Source organism: Pogoniulus pusillus, chromosome 10 (genome assembly GCF_015220805.1).
Source record: "Pogoniulus pusillus isolate bPogPus1 chromosome 10, bPogPus1.pri, whole genome shotgun sequence".
Lineage (NCBI taxonomy): Eukaryota > Metazoa > Chordata > Aves > Piciformes > Lybiidae > Pogoniulus > Pogoniulus pusillus.
This window is the reverse complement of record NC_087273.1, coordinates 34518129-34537331: the sequence shown is the minus strand read 5'-3', so window position 1 is coordinate 34537331 and position 19203 is coordinate 34518129. Positions and strand designations below refer to the sequence as shown.

Sequence of the window (19203 nt, the reverse complement as noted above, 5' to 3'; positions counted from 1 at the left end):
CTTTCCCTCCAGAAGAAACAGTTTAACGGCAAGGGCTTACTGGTTTACTTAATCGAACACCGCAGTCAGTGCGAGGGGTTTTGTGTTACACAAAGGCTGTGCAGCTCCTGGCAGAAGAAGAGAAGAAGGTTACTGCAGTAACACCCTGCAGTAATTTGAGATGATTGCCTGTGAGGATCTCCACTGGAAGCCACGGTCCCCAGAGGCTCTCAGCTCCAAAGACTAAGTATTATCGGAGGCTGCAGCCAACACAAGTTCACACACAATGGGCCCCATCGGCTAATGAGCCCAGAATGAATCTTCTCCCATTTTTGGAAGACAAACGAGGGATTGTCTGCAGCGCTGCCCGCCCCAATTTACTGCCATGTGAAATAGAGCTGTGTGAGTTCTGACTTAACAAAGTTCATTGTGGTCTGAGGCTACTCACACAGGCAGAGGCACTTGCTTACATCCACCGTGCCCCACACTGACTCTCTAAGCTCTCACTGCTTTAGGGACAAAGTCAAGCAAGGTTCCCCAGCTGACAAGCTCTCTGCTTTGACCTTCAGTGGTGCTGATGTGCCTGAGCCTTGGAAACGTAGGGGAGCTTCTTTCACCCTAGAGAAGGCTCCAGGGAGACCACCTTCTGGCCTTTAAAGAGGCCAAGAAGAAGGATGGGGACAGACTTTTAGCAGGGCTGACTGTGACAAGAGAAGGGGTGATGGTTTGGCACTAAAAGAGAAATGTAGAGTAGATAGAAGAAGAAATGTTTTAAAATGAGAGCCATGTAATACTGGCCCAGGCTGTCCAGAGAGAGATGCCACATCCCTGGAAACATTCCAGGTCAGTTTGTCTGGGGCTAGCTGCAGATATCCCTGCTGACTGTAGGAGGGTTGCAATAAATGACCTTTAAAGGTCCTTTGCAACCCAAATTCTGTGATTCTTTAGAAAGCATTTTGTTAGAAAGGGGGAAACTGTGTAAATAAATAATTCCTTTCCACTCCCTCTCAGCTGTACTACAAGAAAGTCAGTTCTGGGGCTGAGTTTGCTTGGAGAGATGGGACTCACAGAATCATTTAGGTTGGAAAAGACCTTTAAGATCATTGAGTCCAACCATTAACCCAACACTGCCCGGTCACAACTAAACCATTTCCCACAGCACCACAATCGTCTAATTTCTTACTATGTGAGTTGTTTTTTTTGCTTCCCTTCAAGTTCAGGGATTCACAATTCTATCCCAAAGGACAATGCTAAAACTGGTTGATGCTTTACCTGGAGAAGATTCCCAGCCATAAAATATGGTGCCATGGTCTAGTTGACTGGCTAGGGCTGGGTGCTAGGTTGGACTGGATGATCTTGGAGGTCTCTTCCAACCTGATTGATTCTATGATATTTAAAACACGTTCTAAAGTGCTTATGTAGGTGATGGTTTGCTGGTGAAGCAAGACTCCCTGAAATGAATGATGATTTCTCTTGCAAAACAAGACTTAATAAACAACTTCCCACAATATGGTGATGTAGCTAAAAGAACATTTCGACTATTGATAAAACTGTTGTGTTGATATTTGCCCTGAGAAAATCTCAGGAATGAAAACACCTAACCCAGGGATGTCTTCATCAGCAGACCTCTTAAAACACTCAGTTGTGGTAAAATTCACTAGATGTATCAGGCCTGCATACACACAATGGCTACAACGAGCTCTGAGCAGCGTCGGGAATGGTAACAAATGAGGCAAGCCCCCAGAAAGTGTCCCCTCACCACCTGCCTCAGGCTGTGACACATCAAACTGTACCGACACAGTGGGGGTTGGGCTCTTCTCCCTAGGAGCAAGCAATAGGACAAAAGGCAATGGCCTCAGGTTGTGCCAGGAGAGGTTTAGGTTGGACATCAGGAAACCTTTCTTCCCTGAAAGGGTTGTCAACAGGCTGCTGAGAGCGGTGGTGGAGTCCTCATCCCTGGAGGGATTTAAAAGATGTGTAGATGTGGTGCTGAGGGACACAGTTCAGTGGTAGATTTGGTGGTGTTGGGTTAATGGCTTGACTTGATCTTGAAAGCCTTTTTCAGTCTAAACAATTCTCTAACATTCCTATGCCATTCTCTAAATGTTTCCTGGACACCTTGCAGGCCTTCCCTTCTGATCCCCACCCTTGCTGTCCCCTGGACTTGACACCCCAGGGAAATTCAGATGATGGAGACAGAGATGCTGCCAGTGATTCTGGTTTTCCCCACAGAGGATTCTAAACGACCATAATGTAACAGCACAGGAATCTGCAACATGCTCATGAGCTGCAGCAATGCTTACTGTGTATCTCCTGCTTTGGACAAGAACATTAGAGGTCAACAGCATCCTGGCCTGTATCAGCAATAGTGTGGGCAGCAGAACCATGGAAGTGGCTGTCCCCATGTACTCAGAACTGATGAGGCTGCATCTTGAGTCCTGCCTTTGAATTTGCTCCAACAACATTGAGATGCTAGAGTGTGCCCAGAGGAGGGCAAAGAAGCTGGTGAAGGGTCTGGGGAACAGGTCTTGTGAGGAGCAGCTGAGGGAACTGGGGTTGTTTAGTCTCGAGAAAGAAGGCTGAGGGGAGACCTCCTAGCTCTCTGCAACCTCCTTAAAGGAGCTTCTAATGGTTGTTCTCTTCTCCCTCTTGTCAACTGACAGCACAAGAAGAATTGGCCTGTAGTTGCCCCAGGGGTGGTTTAGGTTGAATACAAGAAGAAACTTCTTCACAGAAAGGGTTCTCAAACATCAGGCTGCCCAGGGAAGTGATTGAATCCCCTGCCCTGGAGGTGTTCAAAAGCCGAAGAGATGTGGTGCTGAGTGCCACGGTTTAGCTCCAATCTTGGTAGAATTAGACAACATTTGGACTCTATGATCTTAAATCAGAACAATTTCATCATTCCCTGATATTCCTTTCTTCAGCAACAACATTTAAGGGGAGAAGAAAACAAACAACCAAAGTCGTGGTGCAGAGTAAACACTAACTACAGGTAGCTGAATGGGAACACGCCTGCTGCCAGCTGCTCAGCTCACAGCCCCATGCAGCTTGTCATCCCTGTCATTTAATTCTTCTTTATTCAATCAGTCATGGTCTAGCCTTGAGCTCTGTGGTAAAGGGTTGGACTTGATGATCTGTGAGGTCTCTTCCAACCCTGATGATACTGTGATACTGTGATTAAATCATAAGAACCTGTCACATTTCCTTCAGTGGACTGAAGGTTCAGGGGTAAGCAAAGCCTTTAGAACAGTGCAAAAGGAGGGAGAGGCAGCTGCACTTAACAGCTTTCTGTTGGCATCAAGAGACGACTGGAAAGATTATGATTGTTAGATCAATGGTTAGACTCAGTGACTGTAAAGGTCTTTTCCAACCAAAATGATGCACCAGCCTCCCCCAGAAGCAGTCACACCTACTCTAACATTTAATTTCTCACCATTCCTTCTACAAAACTCAAGCAGAAGATAATATGAGCTACCAAACACAGGGAGAGCAACTCCTTGTGGTAAAAGTTTACCTATGATTTTTTATCACTTAACAGTGAAAGGTTAAAGTATGAAAGCATTTCTTGATCAAAATAACAAAAAATTGCCTTTCAAGTACTTCTTTAGAGCTGAAGAAGAGACTGAAGTAACAGTATTTCATGAGAGTAGATTTTATTATTATTATTATTTTATCTTATTGAAACAGTATCATGATAAAAAAAATAAACCAACCATTCAGACAGACTTTCCAACAACAGAAGTTTAAAATGCTTTCATTTGTACACGGTACAGATAGACAGGTGGGACCAGAAAAAGTTTAACTCCTCTAGACTGAGGCTAGCCAGAGAAACATGAATGTCAAACTCTTTTCTGTGTGCATATGCATTAAAACCAAAGTATCCAAGCAGTTTAAACCAGCATTATAAATACTAAAAGCTGATCTCTAACTACTCATACCATTTATTCTTGTACTTAGTACCATTATCAACAGAGGCCTGGGTCATAGCAACTGGGTCATAGTAACTGCTGTGGAATTGCCAACATAGTAAAACCCTTACTGAGAAAAATGGGCAATGTTTTCAACTCAGAACATCCTACTTTTGTCTTTGAAGACACATCTACACTCTGGGCATTCTCAGCTCAGAACATCCTACTTTTGTCTTTGAAGACACAACTACACTCTGGGCATTCTCTACTCAGAACATCCTACTTTTGTCTTTGAAGACACAACTACACTCTGGGCATTCTCTACTCAGAACATCCTAGTTTTGTTTGTGAAGACACAACTACACTCTGGGCATTCTCTACTCAGAACATCCTAGTTTTGTTTGTGAAGACACAACTACACTCTGGGCATTCTCTACTCAGAACATCCTACTTTTGTCTTTGAAGACACAACTACACTCTGGGCATTCTCTACTCAGAACACCCTACTTTTGTCTTTGAAGACACAACTACACTCTGGGCATTCTCTACTCAGAACATCCTACTTTTGTCTTTGAAGACACAACTACACTCTGGGCATTCTCAACTCAGAATATCCTACTTTTGTCTTTGAAGACACATCTACACACTAGGCTTGGGGTAAGAGTGGCTGGTGAATGACCTGAAGGTGTTGATAGACAGTTGGCTGAACATGAACCAGCAGTGTGTCCAGGAATGCCAACAGCATCCTAGCCTGGATGGGGAACAGTGTGACCTGCAGGACCAAGAAAGTGATTGTCTCCCTGTGTTCAGCACCAAAGAGGCTGCACCTTGAATACTGGGTTCAGTTTTGTGCCCCTCACTCCAAGAATGACACTGAGGTGCTGGAAGGAGTCCAGAGAAGGGCAACAAAGCCAGTGAAGGGCATGAAGAGCAGATCTTGTGAGGACAGGCTGAGGGAACTGAGATTGTTTGGTCTTCAGAAGAGGATGCTGAGGGGATACCTCACTGTCAAAACTCCTCTAAAGGAGGCTGCAGCAAGATGTGTGAGTGGGAAGGCTCAGTCTCTTCTTCCTACTAACAGGCAGGACCAGAGAAAACGATGTAAATCTGCACCAGGGGAAGTTTAGACTGGATATTAAGAAAAAGGGTTGTCAAGCCCTGGAACAGGCTGCCCAGTGAAGTGGTGGAGTCACCCTCCCTGGAGGCATTTAAAAGCCACAGAGATACAGTGTTGAGGGCCATGGTTTAGCTCCAGATTTGGTAGAATTAGACAACATTTGGACTCGATGATCTTAAATCAGAACATTCTTAAACCATATCATTCTCTGATATTCCCTTCTTCAGCAACAACATTTAAGGGGAGAAGAAAACAAACAACCAAAGTCGTGGTGCAGAGTAAACATTAACTACAGGTAGCTGAATGGGAACACGCCTGCTGCCAGCTGCTCAACTCACAGCCCCATGCAGCTTGTCATCCCTGTCATTTAATTCTTCTTTATCCAGACAGGCATTAAATCATAAGAACCTGTCACATTTCCTTCACTGGACTGAAGGTCCAGGGGTAAGCAAACCCTTTAGAACAGTGCAAAAGGAGGGAGAGGCAACTGCACTTAACAGCTTTCTGTTGGTATCAAGAGAAGACTGGAAAGATTATGATTGTTTTTTTCAGTATATAAATTATGCATCCTGGGCCCCAATATCCTTATGGGAGCAGGGCAAATCAAACTGGAGAGAAAAGTGTCCTGTAAATGGAGTTTTGTTGGGCAGCCCTTCTAAGAAGTTTGGATTTTATCCATGACAGCCCAGATGATCTTCTGCGTGCTGATCAGTATCTAAAGTGTGGGGGTCAAGAGCATGGGGCCAGACTCTTGGCCCAGTGGTGCCCAGTGACAGGACAAGAGGCAGTGGGCACAATCAGGAGCACAGGAAGTTTCACCTAAGAGAAGGGAAACATTCTTCCCCACGAGGGTGCCAAAGCACTGGAGCAGGCTGCCCAGGGAGGTTGTGGGATCTCCTTCTCTGGAGAGATTCCAAACCCACCTGGACGTTGTGATCCTGGGCAACTCACTGTGAGTGACCTTGCTTTAGCAGGGAGAGGGTTGGACTAGATGATCTCTAGAGATCCCTTCCAACCATTCCCATCCTGTGATTCTGCAAGATGCTGCACTTGCAGAGAAAGCATCTGTTTTTCTTTTCCCCCACATACCTTTTTCACATCAGAAGGTAATAAAAACCAAAACCAGAACCAAAAACGATCTAAACCTCATCTCCTGAAGAACAACCAACCTAGCAGCCATTTTATTATTGGTTGAATGTGGATGATGGAAATCTCATTACCACATTCCTAAGATTTGCCTACTCTAAACTAGGAGCTCTAGCACTACATCCTGAAAACCAGCAGAGGAGACACTTCCAGATCAAAGGAAAACAAGGATGAGCATGGCTGTACCACTTCAGCAGAAATAACAAGACATAAACTTCAAACATAGCTTTGAAACTTCTACCAGCAAGCCTCATTTACATGGATTTAGGAAAAAAAACAACAACAACAACCGACAACCAAATCCAACAAAACAAAAAAACCCAAACCCAGGAGGTTTCCAAATTTTATACATCTTTCTTTTTCTCAACCAGGTACACTTTATTGCAAGCAGCAGGCACTCCACCAAACATGCAGCACTTGCAATCCCCATCTTTAACTGGGAGAGGTGACTTTGGCCTTGGTGTCTCTCTCTGTGTGTCACAATGTTGCTGCTTCAGAACATGCAGTTCATGCATTTGACAGTTTTGCTGCCGTAGTCGATGCACTCAGGCCCAATGCACTCGCAGCAGGCGTTGTGAAACCATCGGTATTTGGAAGCTCCCATGGACTCACAAGAGATCTTGCACTGATGTATTGACATGCAGTCATCAAAATACACCACGGTACACATGTGCTCTGAAGCAAGAGGAGGGAGGGGGGAAACTGGGCTTAAAAGGCCTGAAAATACTTGTAAAGGTTAGTTAAAACTCAATGAGAGCTGCAGCCCCTGAGGCAGGATTGCACATCATCATGGCTATGAGGTGTAAGGCAAAGAAAGCTGAGAGTGAAAGCAGAGAGAAGAAGCAGAGAGGCAAGTACCATCCATCAACTTCAAGTTGGACTTGTTTGTAACTCAACCTATTCCCTCTGTTCCACTCCTGGACTGGTTGATTTCTACAGTCACAGGCAAAAGAGGTTTGGGATTCTGTCCCCGAGTTCTGAGGGATACCTTCTGAAGCACAAGGATTAGAACCACAGAAGGGTTTGGGTTGGAAGGGACCTTTGAAGGTCATCTAGTCCAAACCCTCTGCAGTAAGCAGAGATATCTCCAACCATATCAGGTTGCTTAGAGCCCCACAGGGTCTCAAAACCCCAAGGGAGTTGGTCTCTTCACCTAAGAACAAGGAATAGGACATGAGGAAATAGCCTCAAGCTGCACCAGAGGAGGTTTAGGTTGGATATTAGGAAAAAAATTCTTTCCTGAAAGGGTTGCTAAGCCCTGGAACAGGATGCCCAAGGAAGTGGTGGAGTCCCTATCCCTGGAGGGATTTAAAAGACATGTAGATGTGGTGCTGAGGGACATAGTTCAGTGGTGACCTGGTGGTGCTGGGTTAAGAGTTGGGACTTGATAATCTCTTTCAAACAAAGCAATTCTATGATCCCATGGCAAGGGACAGCACAACATACAGCCTTAGAACAAGATGCTCAGGGAAGTGGTGGAGTCACCATCCCTGGAGGTGTTCAAAAAAACATGTAGACATGATGCTCTGGGACATGGTTTAGTGCTGCTGGGCTAATGGTTGGACTTGATGATCTCAGAGGTCTTTTCCAACCTTAATGATTCTACAATACAGGAGAGCACACTGTCCCAAAGAGCTTTTCTCTGGAGGTGTCTTACTTGATGCCTTGAAACTTTCCTACCCTACCTTTTAAACATTATCACTTGTTAAAACATGTATGAGTGGACCTTACCTACAGCCAACCTGTCTTACTATTCTCTAAAGAGATGCAAGAGGGTCACAGGATGTGCTGCCAGCCTGCTGAAAGCAAGAGAGTACTCACTGCCTGATGTACACTGTATGCACTGCAACAGACAAGGAGGATCCTGGGGAGGAGGTGCAGAACCACAGCTGAAGCAGCTTTCTGCTCCCAGAAAAGCTCTGCTATGAGTAAAGCTGTAAGCATCCACAAAATCTTGGAGTACCTGAAGTCCTACTGGGAGTGTCGACAAAGCACACCGTGGCTGTGGAAGGCCTGTCCAAGGACAGGACCTCACGTGTGACAGTTTGTACCACTTCAGAAGGCCTGGAGAAGCCCTGCTCAACAGTTAATGCCCGTTGACACTTGCAATACACCTCTCATGAAGAAGAGCCTGTGATTTCTAGGATGCAGAGGCCGATGATGCTGAACTAAGAGGCTGAAGACATCTGTCGGTCAGAAGGAAGGTGCAGGATGAGCAGCATCAGGCCCATAAGCCTGGTAAAGGCAGATGACAGCAGTCAGATGCTGTGAGACTGAAGAGACTGGTCTCCTCAACAGCTCTCCCAGGACCAAAATGGGAACCAAAGCCAGACCTCTACCTTATTAAGGTGGCAGCAACAACCAAGGACATTAATCTTCACTAGCTGGAGAGTGAAGAAGTGTGTTTTTATCTGCAAGAGAATAGGTCCTTACAGGACCAGTTTGAAAACGCTGTGAAGGGGAGAGGACAACTGTAAAAGGCAGGCCAGAGCCAGCAGAGGTCTGGCTGGTTCCCAGTAGTTCTTCAAGCAGCTGGAGGATGTGCTCTGTGTATATGCTACCAAGCCACCTCTGCAGTCTCACTCTCTCAGAAGCTTGCCAGGTCTGAATGAGTCCAACTGGCCAGGCTGCACTTCCCCACGGGACACTCCTTCTCCTCTCCTCAGCAGCATCTGTGTGCCCACTTGGAGGCTGAATTACTGAAAGCAGGAGAGTCCCTCCCATCCTCTTCAAAGCCAGGTTGGATGGGGCCTTGAGCAACCTAGTCTAGTGGAAGGTTTCCCTACCCATAGCAGGGGGGTTGGAACTAGATGATCTTGAAAGTCCCTTCCAAGTCATTCTGTGATTCCATGACCAAGCATTAAATCCCTCTTTATAGGCTGCAGAACCAGAGTGACACAGGGGAAAAAAATCCATCCCTGCAGGCTCAGCAGGGATCAGGAGAGTATTTAATTGTTTCACAGCCCTAATTACTCTCACTTGACTCCCTTGGTGCAGATAAGGATGCTGTGTGGTGCAGCAACAGCTCCTTCAGTTGTGTTTTGCCTGTTTTCACACAGACTGCATACGCACTACAGGTGTGGAGAGGGAGAAGGGGGCAGCAGCAAACTTTTTTTTCCAGAACATGAGTTTCTAACCTTTTTTTCCCCCCAATTAATATTCAATGAAGACTAAAGAATTATAGAGTGGTTTAGGTTGAAAGGGACCTTTAAAGCTTTATTCCAACCCTTTTGCACCAAGCAGTGACATCTTCCATCAGATCAGGTTGCTCAGAGCCCAAACCAACCTGACCTAGAATGGGCCACCTTGCTGAATAACCCAGGCCACTAATTTTTCCTTCTCTCTAGTCTAAATCTCCCTCTTCTAGTGTAAAACCATCACCCTCTGTCCTGTCACAACAGGCCCTGCTAAAAAGTTGTTCCACTGCCTTCTTCTGGGCCCCTTTAAGTACTGAAAGTGCACAAGAAGGTCTCCCTGGAGCCTTCTGTTCTCCAGGCTGAACAACTCCAACTCTCTCAGCCTGTCCTCATGGCAGAGGGGTTCCAGTCCTCACATCATTGTGGTGGCCTCCTCTGGACCTAGCTCCAACAGGTCCATGTCTCTCCTGTGCTGAGGACTCCAGAGCTGAAACCAGCACTGCAGGTAGAGTCTCAGCAGTGCAGAGGGACAAAAATGCCTCCCTCCACCTGCTGCCCATGCTGCTGGGGATCAGCCCAGGACATGGCTCGTTTGATCCTCCTGTCCATGTCACTGATGAAGGTATTAAACATCAGGGATGCCTGGGGGACCCCTCTTGTCACAGATAAAACATTTTCCTAGGAGAAGCATGAACCAAATCTAAATTCAAAACAAGCAGGAGCTGATGTTTCTACCAGGCTTTGCTGTGACACTGTCTGTGCTGCAGGTGAGCTCTGCATCGGTGAACTACAGAGGAGCTGAGCAACTCAGAAGGTAAAACAATTCAGTTGAGGAACACTACCTATCAGTGAGATGGGAAAACTCCCCCAGGTAATGACAGCTGCCTGCATGCCACTTCTGAAGCTAAAAGTGCTGTGTGAGGTCAGTTGACACTTCACAGGATTTCCAGCCTGGCACTGGGTGGGGGGGGGAGCACAAGTGCAGAGCAGACACCATCCCCTGTCACCGAGGAGCACAAGTCAGAAACTCTTCACTACAGCCCAGATTTCATTTCATCAGTTGCCAAAAGATTATCTAGCTCCCTTCCCTCGCCAACATCCTGTCATCATCTGCAGCAATTAAGGTTATTTAAACATCTGAGCAAGCAGTTCTGAACTCAGAGGGTTTCAGCTGCAAATAAAGCAAGAAGAATCAAGAATAAATGCAGCCCCAGATTAACAATCACCACAATCCTCTCTCAAGTAGTGGCTCCAACACCAGAAACGACTGACACTTTGGCAGCTGAAGCGTTCAAAGTCAAATCCACAGGAGGAAAGGGAAGACACTCATTAAGACAATAATGGGGAAGTAGAAGGAAAGGAATGCTTTATATCCCACCACACCCCACCTCCTCCCGGATCCACAGCCTCCCTCCCGGAGCTGAAGGCTTCATGCTGCTCCAAGCCAAAGCTCGTGGGTTCCTGGGGCTGGTGCTGCTTTCCTTGGCGCTTACCCAGAACTGCAGTGAGGCAGTCTGGCATCCTGGACCAGCTCAGCAGCAATCCCTTCACAGTGAAGTAGGAATCAGAACTCTGCACCACAAGCAGTAGGCAGAGCCTCTCCAAATTTTGGGAGGTATCCCAGAAGCCCAAAAAGAGACACTGTCCTCTTACCAAAATCTACCTTGCATTAGCCCCCTCCCTTCACAGGCAATGCAACAGGCTGCTGCCAGCACACCAGGCTGGAGAGAAGCCACAAGATGGAGGAGGCACCAGACTGTAAAGAAGACATAAAGCATCTCTAGTCCTCATCGCTGTCTACAACTACCTGAAGGGATGTTGTGGAGAAGCTGGTGCTGATCTCTTGGAGGGACAGAAGAAGGGGACCCCAACATGAGGAGGACACGGAACTGTTAGAGCAGGCCACAAAGATGAGCAGAGTGCTGGAGTACCTCTGCTGTGAAGACAGGCTTCAAGGGTTGAAGTTGTTCAGCCTGGAGAAGAGAAAGCTCTGGAGAAACCTTAGAGCAGCCTTCCAGTATTTGAAGGAGGCCACAGGACAGCTGGAGAGGGACTGATGGAGTGACAGAATGAGAGGTAATGGCTTCAGAGTGGAAGAAGCTGGACTGAGATTAGATACCAGGAAGAATTTCTTCCCCACGAGAGTGGTAAGGCACAGGAACAGGTTGCCAGGGAAGCTGTGGAGGCTGCAAGCCTGGAATTGTTCAAAACCAGATTGGATGAAGCCTTGAGCAACTTGGTCTAATAGGAGGTGTCCCTGTCCATGGCAGAGGGTTGGAACTAGATGATCTTCGTGTTCCTTTCCAACCCAAACCAGTCTGAGATTCTGTCACTCTCCTAATGGTGAGCAAGCATTGTAATAACATCAACTACATGTGCATGAGAAGCTTTCTGACCATCTGGTTTCCCAGTTCTGGAATTAATTTATGTTCCTAACGTGCCTTAACCAAAGGAAATTAGAAAAGTTGCCATTAGGATCCCATTTAATCAAGAGCAGTCCTGCTTGGAAACGTAACTAGGTCAAAGGGTCACTGTGATATGGAAGCAGTGTGTCCATCATACAGTGATAGGAGACCCATCACAACATAAAGGGTTAGGAACATTTAAAGCATGTGCTGGGAAGGAAGCAAAGACCTTAATTACACAAATAAATCAGATGCTCTTTTTCCCCTGTTAAGCAGCAGTTTCACTGTGAGCTGTGTAAGAGATTCTTCTAAGTGTGATGAAATGATCTGCAGGCAGAGGTATGTCAGGTTGAGTAGGGAAACCAAGAAGCAGAGAGAATTTTTTCTTATGCCACTAATGTCACTACCTCAAACTTCTCATCTTTTCCCCACCATCTGCACCAAATGATATTCTGAAATCTGTCCTCTAATTTAATCAAGAGCTTATAAAAACTTAACCAAAAAAATAAGAGAAACAAAACCCTAAGTTGAACTCCCACTCCCAAAATGTGTATTTTTAAGACTGTCATATATCTGCTCCCTTACCTATTCTCCTCCTCTTCTACTCTGCCCTAGCGAGGCCACATCTGGAGTACTGGGTCCAGACCTGGGCTCCTCAGTTCAGGAGAGACAGGGAACTAATGGAGAGAGTCCAACAGAGGCTGTGAAGATGCTGAGGGGCCTGGTGCATCTCTGTGAGGAGGAAAGGCTGAGAGACCTGGGGCTGCTGAGCCTGGAGAAGTGCAGCCTGTGAAGGTATCTGATCAATGCTCATCAACATCCAAAGGGTGGGGTCAAGGGGATGGGGCCAGACTCTCTTCATTAGTGCCCAGTGACAGGACAAAGGAGAATGTGCACAAACTAGAACCCAGGAGGTTTCATCTGAACATGAGGAGAAACTTCTTTCCTGTGAAGGTAACAGAGCACTGGACCAGGCTGCCCAGAGAGTCTGTGTTGCCTCCTTTTCCTGGATAGATTTCAACCCCATTGCAATCCTGGGCAACCTGCTGTGGGTGGCCCTGCTTTAGCAGGAAGGCTGGACTAGATGATCTCCAGAAGTACCTCCTCACCCCCACCATTCTGTGATTCTATGCTATCCCTCCTCAACATAAAGAGCAATCTTGCTAATCTTACTGAGGTTTACTATCAATCCTGGATTTCCTACAAACCACCCTTCTAAAGAGTCCAAGTTATGCCAGCTCAGACAAAAGAAATAAACATCTGCTCCAGACAGAGTGGTTTATGGCACGTGGCTTTCTCAAACCTCTGAAGCCCTGCACTTCAGTTGCCTACCTCTGCACTGACACAGGACCTGGATTCAGTTTTCGGTCTGTCCTGTCTCCTAAGTTACACAGAGATGTTGAGATGCTGGAACATGTCCAGAGAATGGTGACAAAGCTGGTGAGAGGCCTGGAGCACAGCCCTGTGAGGAGAGGCTGAGGGAGCTGGGGGTGTGCAGCCTGCAAAAGAGGAGGCTCAGGAGTGACCTCATTGCTGTCTACAACTACCTGAAGGGAGGCTGTAGCCAGGTGGGGGTTGGTCTCTTCTGCCAGGCAACCAGCAACAGAACAAGGGGACAGAGTCTCAAGTTGTGTCAGGGGAGGTCTAGGCTGGATGTTAGGAGGAAGTTCTTGACAGAGAGAGTGATTTGCTATTGAGCTGCCCAGGGGGGTGGTGGAGTCACCATCCCTGGAGGTGTTGAAGAAAATCCTGGATGAGGCACTTAATGCCATGGTCTGGTTGATTGGACAGGGCTGGGAGATAGGTTGGACTGGCTGATCTTGGAGGTTTCTTCCAACCTGGTTGATTCTATGAACACACTGTGCCAGTGCACATGAAGTAATGTGAACAAACTGCCCCATGCCACTGGAGGAATTACAGAGATAACAAACACGTTTTGGTGTCTCCTAAGATCATCAGACACTTGAACACCACCTTGCACATTCCTAAGATCGTCAAACACTTGAACACCATCTCCCATGTTCCTCAATACTTTTGCTTCACTCCTTTTGTTAACATCATGCTCCAAACTAGATGGAGCTTTCCCAGTTTTTATGGAAGAAGAAGCAGCAAGCACAGACAAGGAGAGAAGGTGCAAGGAGAAGGCTCCTGGAAAAGACAAGAGGAAGCACATGAAATTTAGCCACTAGACTCATTACCTTTGTCACTGGGGTACGGTGCATGGACGTTGTTGCTTGGAACAGAGACATTCTGGTGCTGGGGCTGGTTCACTGTTTCTAGGAAGGAAACAAGGTTCTCGTGGTGTGACAGCTCTTCTGCCACAGGGAAGGAAACAATATTCCAGTTCAGCTGAGTGTCCCCTTCTGTCAGTGCCCGAAAGAGGGAAGGAATTGGTTCATGCAGCTCCTCAACAGTGCTCTTGGACGTTGGAGGCGTGTCACTGTAATTGCGAGGGTTGCACATACCTGCAGAGCAATGGGACAGAAAGTTACAGGGAACTCCCAAAATGCTTCTCCTTAACTGAACAGCCAGAAATTTTGAACTGTCTTGTGGGGTTGTTTTTTTTTTGCTTAAGCACAACTGGAGATATTTAAAGTGAGGCTTGACAGGGCTCTGGGCAACCTGATCTAGTTGAGCAGCAGGGGTTGGACCAGATGATCTTCAGAAGTCTCTTTCAACCCAGACCATTCTGTGATTGTAAGAGTCCTTGAGTATATACCCCCACTCTTAGCTCAACAGCTGAAATGCCATCAGACAAAGGAGGATCAGGTTTCCATAAGAGCAGCTTTCAGATCTCTGCAGCTTTCCATTCCAAGAAGGAAACTGAAGTGCTAGAGCAGGTCTAGAAAAGGACAATGAAGCTGGCGAGGGATGTGGAGAACAGATTTTATGAACACTGAGGGAACTGGGGTTGTTTTAGCCAGGAGAAAAAGGAGGCTGAGGGGAGATTTCACTCTCTACTCTCTACCCGAACCCTCTACTCTCTTCCTGAAAGGAGGCTGGAGTGAGGTGAGGGTGGGTAGCTTCTCCCAAGTAACAAACAACAAGATGAGATCAAATGGCCTCATGTTGTGCCAGGGTAGGGATCAAGCTGGATATTAGGAAAAATGTCTTCCCCCAAAGGGTTGTTGAGCCCTGGAACAGGCTGCCATGGAACATAGCAGAGTCACCATCCTTGGAGGAAATTAATAGCCATGTAGGTGTGGTGCAGAGGAACGTGGTTTAGTAGTGACTTGGTAGTGCTGGGTTAACTTTTGGACTTGATATGAAAAGTCTCTTCCAGCCTAAACCATTCAATGCTTCTAAAACACACCCGTGAGCTTCAAGTGCAAAGACCTCCTCTAAAGAGCACTTTGCTTCCCTTTCCAGGCTGACATCGCAGCTCACAACATGAAGAGTTCAACGCAGGGTTTGTTTCCCCTGGGACAAGAGACAAAGCACAGTAAAACAGATACCACCACAAACCCAGCCTGAAAGCTTATGCCTGAACAAAGATGGTATCTGGAGAGGTCCTGAGGTGCAGGAAACTTGTGATCACAGTTTGAGTATTCGATCTCACTGGCTGCGGCCGTGCACTGGATCTTTTTAGTTGCCTGCCAGAGCTGCAAAGATCACTATCAGGAGGGAGCAAGAGTATGAATTACTTTATCTGCTTAGAGACAGCAGAGATGAACCCTGTTTTGCTGCTTAGTTGGAAGGGTCACTGCAGGCAAAGTGCTTATTTCCAGGTTACCTCTTCCTTGATCCTCATTGTCTTTTGTGTTACCTTTTTTGGTAACCTCTTATTTCTCTTTGCCACTTCCTACAAAATGTTGCCACAATGTGCACTGCTGGTGACAGTTTTTCATTAACTATTTAAGCACTAACATTTACTGCTAGCTGTGAAACTGAAGGGTATCTGGATTTAATCCCAACACTGAAAACAAGATCAGAAAGAAAAGTTGTATCTACAGAGGTATTTAAACTCAGAGCTGTAAAACACGACTACAAGTCACCTGGCAAGAGACAGACAAATCCATTTTCCTCATGCACATCTGGATATCATTTTGGGTAGCTCCACAGACAGAGTTTTAGACAGCTACAGCTGCAGAGCACACCAGTCCATAAAGCATCAAAGCCACATGGGACAGAAAATGTTCCAAGTCTACCTGCTCCACGCAACCAAAGAAGCATCTCCTGCCCTGCAGATACATTAGGAGAAGAGGAAATGGCCTTAAGTTCTACCAGGGGAGGTTCAGGTTGGGTATCAGGAAGATTTCTTCACTGAAAGGGTTGTCAGGCCCTGGAAGAGGCTGCCTAAGAAGGCAGTGGAGTTGTTATCCCTGAAGGAATTTAGAAGCTGTGTAGATGGGGTGCTGAGGGACATGGCTTAGTGGTGATCTGGCTGTGCTGGGTTAATGGTTGGACTCGATGATTTTAAAGGTCTTTTCCAACCAAAGCAATTCTATGATTTGAGCTTCAGAAATCATATTAAACTAGAGCTTCATAGCAAGCCTACAAGCTCTTCAAGTCTGAGAGGTATTTCCATAATGACAAAAGCAGAGCCAGGCTCATCCATGAGTATTAGCATCAGATCTGGCACGTCCTAAGCCAGGGGTTGGCATTACCAGCACTCAACAAAAAGAGTAACACAAGTTAGTCTGCTCCTATAAAAAGGTGAGCCAAGTACTGGGTAGGAAAAGGAACAAACCTCTCCTCCAAACATCAGATCACAGTGAAAAATAATTCCAGCAGGTCAAGAGAGGTGGTTCTGCCCCTTTACTCTGCTCTGGTGAGACTCCACCTCAAATACTGCATCCAGTTCTGGTGTCCTCATCATAAGAAGGACACTGAGCTGTTGGAATGAATCCAGAGGAAGGCCACAAAGATGATCCAAGGGCTGGAACACCTCTGCTATGAGGATAGGCTGAGGGAGCTGAAGGTGTTCAGCCTGGATAAGAGAAGACTCTGGGGGGGACCTTATAGCTGTTTTCCAGTAGCTGAAGTGATCCTGCAGGAAGGCTGGAGAGGGACTCTTCATAAGGGTGTCCAGTGACAGGACAAGGGGAAATGGTTTGAAGCTAAGGGAGAGCAGGGTTAGACTGGATCTTAGGAAGAAGTTCTTCAGTATGAGAGTGGCAAGACTCTGGAATAGCCTGCCCATGGAGATTGTGGATGCCTCCTCCCTGAAGATGTTGAAGGCCAAGTTGGAAGAGTCCATGAGAAGCCAAGTCTAGCTGGGAGGTATCCCTGACCTTAGCAGGGAGGTTGGAGTAGATGATCTCTAAGGTCCCTTCCAACCTAAACTATTCTATGTTTATTACTCTGGAATGGATGAGGGGATGCAGAAATGGGCTACGGTGGATGCAAATAAGGCTTGACATGAGGAACTGGAGAAATCTAAGTCACAAAGCCTAGAAAAAACAAAGGAAAAAAGAACCTGTTGCTGTTCTCGTCCTCCAGTGCTTTTTTCCCTGCCAGAGAAGGGAGAGAACATCCACACAAACACAGGGCATCAGTAAAGTTAGTGTTGGAGATGGGATGTAACTCCTGACCTCAGAGCAGACCTGAAGGCTGTGACAACCGACCTGTCCTTACATGAGACATGATCAGCTTAAAAAGAGACTTAGCTACCAGCTCAGCTATCAGCACAGACCTGTCTCCAGGACACTGGGAATGGCATGCACTCCAGTTTCCTCATTTGAATAAGGCTGCAGCAGAGATGACTGCAGAGCTGCAGACAAGAGGAAGAGGACCTTAGCATAGAACCAAAAGCCACAGCACCATCAGGAAATGTTCTAATTCACACAGTACTGGGAAACGGAACCCAAAAGCTCATTAACCTTCGAACTAGCACACCTACCTTTGGGAGAACACCACAGGAAAGGGCAGCAAAAACATGGGATTTAGAAAAAAAATCCCTGTGGGAACTTGGCTTTTTTGCTCCACAGTCTCAATAGGTAGGTCCTTCCTCTTTCTGGAGGACACTGGCACACTAAGCCTTGCTTTCTACAGGTGATAATGGTTCAGAACTAGCTAAAAGAACCCAAACCAGGTAAAATAACCTCCTATCCTATTCCTCACCAGTCCTACTATCATCTCTTTAAATGTATCTCCTCCGCAGGGTGCAGGGGCTGAAAAGATGCCATTGGGAGGAAGCACAAATGACAGGACCATCCCACTCCACTGCTAACTGCAAGACAGTAACGCAAAGCTAAGAACAAGCAAGCAAAAAGTAGGGTGCCAGGAAGCATACTGGTACCCTGAGGGGACAGGAGGAGCAAAGGACTGCACTAGAAAAGAGCATTTTCACACATCTGAGGCCAGATTCTTTTAAGTGGTGGCCAGAGACAGGAGAAGTGGCAGTGAGCATAAACTGGAACACAGGAAGTTCCCTCTGAACATGAGGAAAGAATTCTTTGTCTGAATCCAAGGACATGGAGGTGCTGAAGCAAGTCCAGAGAAGGGCAGTGACACTGGTGAAGTGTCTAGAGCACAAGCCCTAAGAGAAGCAGCTGAGGGAACTGAGGTTGTTTAGCCTGGAGCAAAGGCAGCTAATGGGAGACCTTAGAGCTCTCTACAGTTGTCTGAAAGGAGGTTGTAATGAGGTGTGAGTTGGTCTCCTAAGGAACAAGTGATAGGACAAAAGGAAATGGCCTCAACTTGTGCCAGGGAAGGTTCAGGTTGGACATTAGGAAAAACTTCTTCCCTAGAAGGGCTGTCAAGTCCTGGAACAGGCTGCCCAGGCCAGTGGTGGGAGTCACCATGCCTAGATGTATTTAAAAGCTGTGTAGATGGGGTGCAGAGGAACACACAGTTTAGTGACGACCTGGTAGTGCTGGGTTAACAGCTGGACTTAATGACATTAAAGGTCTTTTCCAACCAAAACAGTTCCTTGATTCTGTAAACTGCAATGTGTACTGACTGGTACCACACAGAGACAACCTCAGTTTGAGTTCCCTTGTGAACCTTTGTGATTGTGCACAGCCCAACGTTCTCATTGGGTTTTTCATCTGCTCTTCATGGAGGGTAACAAAGAGACAGAGAAATTCTTAGTGTAGAGTTAGAGGACAGTCTTAACAAGAACAGCATTACTGCTGAACCTCATCCTACTGGCCTGCCCATTGATCCAGCTTGTCCAGATCTCTCTGTAGAGCCTCCCTACCCTCAAGCAGATCAACATCCCCACCCAGCTTGGTGTTATCTGCAATAGAAACCTCCATACAGTATCCAGTACTGCGAAGCAGATGCTGCTTCAGTTCAAAAAGGGAGTTTCTGTCATTGAGACAGAATTAATAGTTACAATGACATTAACAAAGAAAGATCTGGACCACCCCCACCCCGCTCTCCACAGAGCAGATGGAGCCTCCAAATGCTTGGTTCCCCACAGCAGTTTATTCGTACCCACAGAATAAGCTGCAAGATGTTTAAAGCACAGATTCTGTCCTGATGTTTGACTTCTATTCTAAGGCTGTGAGCTCAGCTGGTGGCAGGTGGAAGCAATTTAAATCAAAAAAAAAAAAGCCCCAAAC

At 46.5% G+C, this 19203-nt stretch overlaps 1 protein-coding gene across 5 annotated transcripts in view; it reads right to left on the bottom strand.

Annotated features, from left to right (window-relative positions):
- Positions 1–3615: 3615 nt before the first annotated feature.
- Positions 3616–19203, bottom strand: part of TWSG1 (twisted gastrulation BMP signaling modulator 1) — a 30509-nt gene continuing 14921 nt past the window's right edge. For all 5 annotated transcript variants that reach the window (XM_064150207.1, XM_064150204.1, XM_064150205.1 and 2 more), the window contains exons 4-5: positions 13891–14157; positions 3616–6825 (exon numbers count right to left, since the gene is read on the bottom strand). In XM_064150207.1, coding sequence (XP_064006277.1) covers positions 6644–6825; positions 13891–14157 — 449 coding nt within the window. In that variant the 3' untranslated portion in view covers positions 3616–6643. The remainder of the gene's footprint in view (positions 6826–13890; positions 14158–19203) is intronic.